This window comes from Oncorhynchus nerka, linkage group LG18 (assembly GCF_034236695.1).
Source record: "Oncorhynchus nerka isolate Pitt River linkage group LG18, Oner_Uvic_2.0, whole genome shotgun sequence".
NCBI classification, from domain to species: Eukaryota; Metazoa; Chordata; class Actinopteri; order Salmoniformes; family Salmonidae; genus Oncorhynchus; species Oncorhynchus nerka.
In genome coordinates, this window is record NC_088413.1 from 22,233,537 (window position 1) to 22,242,616 (window position 9,080).

The 9,080-nt window shown below is 42.2% G+C and overlaps 1 protein-coding gene across 1 annotated transcript; it reads left to right on the plus strand.

Annotated features, from left to right (window-relative positions):
* The first annotated feature begins 510 nt into the window (after nucleotides 1-510).
* On the plus strand, nucleotides 511-6,164 carry LOC135561823 (ubiquitin carboxyl-terminal hydrolase 37-like). The gene is made up of 10 exons (XM_065003750.1): nucleotides 511-852; nucleotides 1,307-1,648; nucleotides 1,928-2,059; nucleotides 2,681-2,813; nucleotides 2,923-3,059; nucleotides 3,236-3,335; nucleotides 3,465-3,544; nucleotides 3,740-3,990; nucleotides 4,426-4,507; nucleotides 5,344-6,164. Exons 2-10 carry the CDS (start codon nucleotides 1,371-1,373, stop codon nucleotides 5,354-5,356), a joined length of 1,206 nt encoding a protein of 401 aa, XP_064859822.1. The 5' UTR covers nucleotides 511-852; nucleotides 1,307-1,370; the 3' UTR covers nucleotides 5,357-6,164.
* The last annotated feature ends 2,916 nt before the right edge of the window (nucleotides 6,165-9,080 follow it).

Below are 9,080 nucleotides of genomic sequence, written 5' to 3' on the forward strand. Positions count from 1 at the left end.
CTTCAATAAAACATATTTGTTCATTGAACAATATATTTTAAAATGTTATAGATTGGGTTGCTAGATGGTGGTGTCATACATGACCGATGACATCACAATGGTCTTAAAGCCAATTTGAACAATGGGTTAATGTGGAAATGTATCAGTCTTCATTGGTTATTGACATGGCTTGTTTCTGCTGGTGCAAAAAGGTATGAAATCAGGTCATTTAATCAATTAATAACTACTATAATTCTGGAGTAGTATTTTTCTCTTAAACCTAGTGGGAAGAATAAAAGTAAAATGACATTCTGATTGACGAATACGTAAAAAGTGTACATGAAATGTACATGAAGTTCGGCTATTGCAAATGTCACTCAATGTAACCTGTCTATACTGTGTTATTTGAGCTTTAGGATAGATACCTATGATTCTCCATTTAGGCCAACCTCTTCCTACTCTTATGACCCCCCTCTTCCATTGGCTGGGGATCTTTAGCACTATCACATGTTCTTGTCAACAGAAAAAACGTCAGAATGCAAATTCAGTTGATGTGGAGCAGAAGACAAGAAAGAAGGAGAGGGGCACTTCATCCCCCTCTCCAATTCCATCTGATCGTTCTGAACGGAATGGCTCCGCTACCTCTGACCCCTCACCCTCTGACCAACTCTCCTCCCTCCATCCACCTCCCTCTCCTGTTAAATGTTCCTCTCAGCCTTGCTCTCCTGCTGAACAACCCTCTGTACCCCGGTCACCTGCCAAAAACCCTTCCCCAGTGAAATCCTCTCCAGTGGTGTCCCACCCTAGTTCTCCCTCTCCTACCAACCCTCTGGATCGTCATGGAGACACCAGTCAGGAGGGCACAACAGTCAGGTAATCCAAACATAAAGTACAGTGCCATCCTAGAGTCTCTTTGGAGAGTTGGGTTTAGTGCTACCAGACCAGGACCAGTGTTAATCAACAGTATGAGTGCTAATCTAGGATCAGGTCCTCTCTGTCCATAATAATCTGATTCATTGATCTATGATCTAAAATGCAAAACTGGTCCTAGATCAGACTCCTAATCTGAGACACTTGATAAACACAGTCCCAGAAAGTTATTTTCCTGAAACTGTAGTTTTAGCCTCTTCTGTCTACATCTAGTGGATAAAGAGAGTACTAACCTATTGGCCTGGTCTACTTGGTACACTGCAGTTATATGGACAGCAGTACATGCATAACTACTCAGCTGTGTTTATAGTACAGTACAGTATTTAATAGAGAGACTGTGTAGAGTGATAATATCTCTGTGTTGGAGGCGTAAGACCTGTTTCTCTCCTTCCTCCAGACCTCTGTCTCTTCAGGACCGCTCTAGTCCAAGGCCCCAGAGACCAGTCTCAGCCACCAGAAGCATGACTCTCCCCAGGGCCAGCTCAGCCACCAGAAGCATGACTCTTCCCAGGGCCAGCTCAGCCACCAGAAGCATGACTCTTCCCAGGGCCAGCTCGGCCACCAGAAGCATGACTCTTCCCAGGGCCAGCTCGGCCACCAGAAGCATGACTCTTCCCAGGGCCAGCTCAGCCACCAGAAGCATGACTCTTCCCAGGACCAGCTCAGCCACCAAAGGGTCAGAAGAGACCCAGGGGGCCAGAGGAGAACGGGGGGAACTGGTCAACATGGAACTTCTTGGGTAAACCACAACACACTGCACATGCATTGAATATAAGTTCTTTATTGTTTAGAGATCAGTGTCTGATATACTATGGGGATAAGGCTTACTATCAAGCATGTCCATTTTATTAGATATTTATAAACCCATGAATTATGTCAATCTTGGTCTAAAGGACATCCACTTCTTTGTGTTTAATATAATGTATCCCTTATCCCCTGCCATTATCATCACTTTATAGAGATATGAAGGTTATGATTAATCTCTATGTGTGTACTGATGACTGCTTCTTCTTCACAGGTTGCCTAACATTGGCAACACTTGCTTCCTTAACGCCACCCTGCAGTGCCTCCTGGTCCTGCCTTCCTTCTCAAAGGAAATCCTGCACCAGGAACAACTCTGGAGCTCCTCCCCCTTCTCCAACTTGCTCAGGTAAGGGAAGGCTCAAAAGCAGACACACACCCCACACACCCATTAATTGTGGTCATAAATTAAAGAAGGGACACTCTTTTCACGCCACTTCTACAGAAAGGGATTGTCGTAGCAGGTTAAGATAGCACTTTCACTAATCCTAACCCTTTTCCTAACCTTAACCACTTCATATTTTGATGTGTATTGTATTTATGGTTTATTTTCCAGTTTCTTTTTGTTTTTGGAATCTTCATAACCAAGAGGAACAACAATCACACACTGATTATGATGTAGGCATTTGTAGGCCAATTTGGAAAGTGTAGAATGACTACATGACCCATGATGCTCATTGACTGAACATTCCACCTCACCGTGGGAAATTTGGTAGTTTTTTTAAATGCTCTGGAATTGAGAGCAGTATCCAAACCAAATATCTTAGAAGAATAAACAATACATTTTTGTTGTTTGGCTTCATTGACCGTCCTCAAAGGTGAAATTGCATCGACTCGAATGAATAATTTCTAATGATGGGGTACCACTAGATAAAACATATTTGTATTTACTCATCTGCCTCTTCAGGCATTATCCAGTAGGTTGACACCATCCAGTCAGCTGCTAGCTTACTCTCTGTCTCCCCTACAGGTGTCTGTCTGATGTGCACCGTTCGGGTCTACCTGACAGTGTGGCAAACCAGGCCTCAAAAGCAGACCTCATGTGGAAGGTCAAGTACTCCTTGTCGGGATACGATTTGAAGTATCTGGGGGACACGCAACAGGTAACTGAGGCACTACTCTCTTGTGTACGAGTGCTCTTCTTGCAAGGGTTCATTTTCTCTTCATCATTTGCTTTTATCTTGGTGTGTTTCTTTCTCTTCCTCATCATAGGACGCACACGAGTTACTTGTCAATATGCTGTGCCAGCTGAAGGAGGAGGGCATGATTCTGAAGACACTCGGGATGAACTATACCTGCCCTGTTTCCCAGCTGGAGTTCCAGCTTGTGTCGGTGCGCACATGTACCAGGTAAGAGCTCCCATTGGTTGTAATGTATCTACTGAGAACATGATCTTTCTATATTTATATATATATATACAGTATATATTAATATTACAAAACACATGGCATAACAGAAACATTGTAGAGACCTGAAACAGAAACAGACTTCATGCATTTTTCTTCTCTTTGTCCTGCTTCTGAAGCTGTGGGCGCGAGTCGTCTACCAGAGAGGACTACAACCACCTCTCATTGGACTTCAGCCCTGAGCGCACCTTGCTGAACAGCCTAGCACTCACTTTCAAAGTCAGCACTTAGGGCTCAGCCCTGCATGTAGAGACTAACACCCAGGGCAAGCTGCCCACTGCCTCAGAATACGCTATCTTATTATTGTAGTGGTATCATTCATTATGTAATGCTTTTGTTTCTAACCAGAGTGAACAGGTTGAATTCACATGTGAGGGCTGTAAAGGCCTCCACGCCTCAAAGGTGGAGCAGTTCCACACACTGCCTCTGTGAGTTGTCCCTTTATAACCTCTCATAGTACTAGCAGTGTTTAATGTCCTGAGCCTTTAGGAGTAGTTACCTTCCTGAGCAGGTTGTAGGACTTAAGAGGTGAGCACCACCAAACAAATTTCACTCATCTGTTATTTTGTTGACTGGTTTCATTGTCTGTCTGTTCATCTCTCTTCCTCTCTGTTTCTGGGCAGTGTGCTGGTTCTGCATCTGAAGAGGTTTGGAGGACCTGGGGGGTTGGAGAAGCTGGAGGCTCCTCTTTTGTTTCCTTCGGAGCTGAGGCTCTCCACCCTCTGTGGGGACATGGTGCCACACCTGCACAGTGCCAGCCCACAGGCCCTCACCAACCAGGCCCCCAGCATCCAGGGGTCCATCCCCCAGACCCTCGCCAGCCAAGTCTCCAGCCCACCTGGAGAGGCCAAAGACAGCGCCCTCTGCTGTTCAGGTAGGTCATGGCACCATAACACTATTCTTGCTCCAACACCACACAAACCACCCACTCCCAAAACGGTCCTGCTAACAGAGAAGCTGGAAGCTGCAATTTAAAATGTTTCTCAGATATCTTTAGTGATGTATGGGAGCTGTTTTAGTCCAGAGCAATTCAGACAAGTGACCACGTTTTCAAAGCTCTTGATATGTATATTTGACCCCTCAGATTCAAAGGAGCAGGAACTAGGGAAAGTGCTGCTGACAGCCTCAGTGGTGAGAAGAGAGAGAGAGTGAAACCAGTGAAAAATAAGTTATGACAGAACACTGAGATAGTTATGAGGAGTACATGATGTAGTAGACCTGTAGTAGACTAGTACTGTAGTAGACTGTAGACAGTGTGGTGGACTGTAGAGGAAATGAGAATCCTATGATCACATGTGTTTTCTTACAGAAGCAGAAGCCAGTACAGTCAGTGAATGGTTACTACCAGCTGACTGGCGTAGTCTCTCATTTGGGAGGCTCCGCAAACTCCGGTAAGTAAATACCATCAAACACACACATGCAGATGCACAAAACATATGACATCAGCTGAATTCCAAATCACTCCCTTCTCCTTGGATCTCAATTTGCATGTTCACGTGTGCCTCTGCCGTATACACAAGCATCCCAAAGCTGAGGGAGTGAAAATTATCGAGGGTGAAGGCCAGGGATCATCAACAAGATTCAGCCTCGGGTCCATTTTTTTTCTTAGCCAGATGGGAAGGGGTGTGGAACAAAATTACAAATAATTTGTAGACTGCAAATATACCGTAGGAAGGCCAAACAGATATAATATTTGACTAATTTCAAACCTTGCTTACATTTGTGTACAACCACATATATCTCTTTATTGTTCGTGGGAATATTTTGAAACAGATTTCCAAAATGAAAATCACTTGGAGCTGATTTGCTGGTGTTTTTACAGTCTTTTGACAATTACGTTTTATTTGGACAGAAAACATAGGGGGCCAAATAAAATCACCCTTGGGCCAAATTTGTCCCGCGGGGTGCCATTTGGGGAACCCTGGGGTAGGGGATAATTAGACCCTCCAATAGCCATTTCGGCCAAGCGAGCAAGGCTACATGCTTCAGAGTGAAGTGTCATCCCAACAAACACTGCAATATGTTTAGAGTTTGCTCAATTTAATTGAAAAGAATGGAGAGGCATGCCTAATTTAATGCCATGTGTATTTGTTTATATCTGATTTCAAAACTTGAAACATGTAACAGATAAAATACCTCCCAAATGAACTGTTTAACTGTTACAAAACACTCTATTACCCACAATAGCCTGACCCTTGACCTCTAGTCTGTCTTCCTTGTTCCACAGGGCACTACATTAGTGACATATTGCATGCCAGTGGAAACTGGTTCTGCTGTAACGACAGCCAGGTGTCAATGTCCAATGAAGCCACTGTGCTGAGGACCAGAGCCCGGGATGCCTACATGCTCTTCTATATGTTCAGGTACTGCTTACTCTCACCATCTATATTCTTGTGTTGCTATTAATGTGTACTGTTCCTTTCACCCTACAGGGCAATAGAGCGGGAGGCCCCAGTACACAGGGCCTAACAGGGCCACCAGAATCAGTACCAAGCCCAGTCTAGGCCCAGTCTCAAAACCCCCTGCCCAGCCTCAACACTCACACATCTGCCTCGAAAGGGGTAGCACTTGGCCCAACATCAAGAACCCCCGAGCCCAGCCACAACAGGGGCAGCACGGAGCCCAACATCAACACACCCAGCCCAGCCTCAACATGGGAAGAATCAGGCCCAGTCTCAACATGGGCAGAACAAGACCCAGCCCAAACACCCTCAGACCTGCCTCAACAGGTGCAGCATTCGGACTTCAATCATGCTGCTCTTCAACACTAGCATGAACATTCTTTCAGTAGCTTATGTCATAAATACCTGCCCTTGATTTGACTACTTCACCTAATGTATAAAGCGTATCAAGTATACACACTAAATGTAGTACACATGTAGATGTGGTGGATAGAGAGTGTGATTATTTAGAGGATATAACATCCCTTCTATTTGGTTTGGTTGAAATCCTCCTGTTGTGAAATACACTGTGGTGTCTAACCTCTTATTCAGCATGGTCACACCGGAAGACCTGCAATATTAATAAAGACAAGCAAATGTAAGAAAATCCCATTTAAGATGATTCTGTTAACCGTTGTAACTCTTTAACTCAGGAAGATTTATCGTCTGGGATTCAGGCCGGTCCTAACAGGAAACGTGACAAAGGGAAGCAGCTGTAATGGAGCCTTCTAACACCCAATCAGGTCTGGAGTAGGAATGTCACATAAAGACTCAGAGATGCTATGAGTGTCTTTTGAAGTTACTCTCCAGTTGTATTCCATTTGAATAAATACAGACATGAAAATGCTGGGCTATGGATGTGACCTTGGTTCTGTGAGTAGAGTAACGAGTCACCAAACAAGCTATGGGAACTCCTTCCCTTTATCGTGATGTGATTGAGATGCTTAATATCAACGATGTTTACAATGACGCCACACCCTTACTGTACCATTGTGACCTGTCACTATTAAAGGCGGTGTGACGTGACACACTGTCTTTTCTTATCTCCTATATACTCCCTTACGTATTTATTTGGACAGTGAAGCTACAACTTTTCATTTGGCTCTATACGCCAGCGTTTTGGATTGGAGATCAAATGTTTCATATGGGGTGACTGTACAGAATGTCACCTTTCATTTAATGAATGGTAAATAATGTTGAGTGAGAAAGTTACAGAGGATCATACCCCCAAGACATGCTAACCTCTCACCATTACCAATAATAGTGGAGGTTAGCATTTTATATCATACCCCCAAGACATGCTAACCTCTCACCATTACCAATAATAGTGGAGTTTAGCATTTTATATCATACCCCCAAGACATGCTAACCTCTCACCATTACCAATAATAGTGGAGGTTAGCATTTTATATCATACCCCCAAGACATGCTAACCTCTCACCATTACCAATAATAGTGGAGGTTAGCATTTTATATCATACCCCCAAGACATGCTAACCTCTCACCATTACCAATAATAGGGGAGGTTAGCATTTTATATCATACCCCCAAGACATGCTAACCTCTCACCATTACCAATAATAAGGGGTTAGCATTTTTGGGGGGGTATAATATTTATACCTCTGTAACTTCCTCACTCATCATTATTCACAATTCATTCATGATTGTCTTTAATCATGGTATTATATTCTTATTTACAATAAAAATGACTCCAATGTTACACAATACATTATTTACCATTAATTACTATTACATTTCCATTTCAGTCATTTAGCAGACATACAATTAGAGCATTCATCTTAACATACAGTGACTTCAGAAAGAATTCACACCCCTAGACTTTTACACATTTTGTTGTATTACAGACTGAATTTAAAATGCAGTAAATATGTTTTTCTCTCACTCAACTACACAAAATACCCCATATTTTTAGAAATGTATTGAAAATGAAATATAATATAGATTTTACATAAGTTTTCACACCCCTAAGTCAATACTTTGTAGGAGCACATTTGGCTGCGATTACAACTGAGTATTTCCTGGTAAATCTCTAGGAGCTTTCCACCCCTGGATTGTGCAACGTGACCATTATTCTTTTCAAAATTCTTTAAGTTTGTCAAATTGGTTGTTGATCATTGCTAAACAACCATTTTCAGGTCTTGCCATAGATTTTCAAGTAGATTTAAGTCAAAATTGTAACTTGGCCACTCAGGAACATTCACTGTCTTCTTGGTAAGAAACTCCAGTGTATATTTGGCCTTGTGTTTTAGGTTATTGTCCTGCTGAAAGGTGAATTAATCTCCCAGTGTCTGGCAGAAAGCAGACTGAACCAGGTTTTCCTCTAGGATTTTTCCTGTGTTTAGCTCAAATCAGTTTGTGTTTTTCTTCTGAAAAACACCCCAGTCCTTAACGATTACTAACATACCTTGACATACTGTGTGATAATAAAACTCTTTATCAGTCAACAATAATGGATTAGAAACACTGGCCACCACGTGACTCCCACCAGTCTTAGTGTGATAATATACTACATGATATGACTCCCACCAGTCTTAGTGTGATAATATACTACATGATATGACTCCCACCAGTCTTCGTGTGATAATATACTACATGATATGACTCCCACCAGTCTTAGTTTGATAATATACTACATGATATGACTCCCACCAGTCTTAGTGTGATAATATACTACATGATATGACTCCCACCAGTCTTAGTGTGATAATATAATACATGATATGACTCCCACCAGTCTTAGTTTTATAATATAATACATGATATGACTCCCACCAGCCTTAGTTTGATAATATAATACATGATATGACTCCCACCAGTTTTAGTTTGATAATATACTACATGATATGACTCTATATCATGCTATATGATGTATGTGTGAATTCACAGGTTAAGAATTTTGTATCTGCTAAAATAAATTGGGATCCTGTTAATTGACATATACACTACATATATCCTGACTGAGTTTACAGCACCCCCAGCCTTCAACACATTATGGATCTCACTTTGTGACGTGGTGTGGGGGGAAGTTGCACCTAGACGCTGATCTTTGGTCGGATTTGCATTTCCACCACAAATGGTTAAGGTTAGGATTGGGGGAGAAAGACCTGATCCTAGATCTGTACCTAGGGGAAACTTCCCCCCGGAGTGTGTTGTCTGTGAAGAGTTACTCAGAATGAAAAGGCAGAAGTTCTGAAAATATGTCCATATTTTCAGTTTGACAGATTTAAGAGAATAGAAAAAAGAATTTCAAAAATGAACTGTTTATAACTGTTTATAATGATTAAATGAATCAGGTAATTATTACCTCAGAAACCTGGGGCACCATGGGAAAGTTTGGTTTTATTGAGTTTCTTTTTCCCAAATTAACTCAAAGAATATCAGAATATCGATTTTACAACCGTTGCTAATTAATTAATTTCCTCGACAATCTCATCCTGAACGTCGCATAATCTGTGAATCTGCACAAACCCCAGTCCCACTAAATAAGTCCGTGCCACACCAG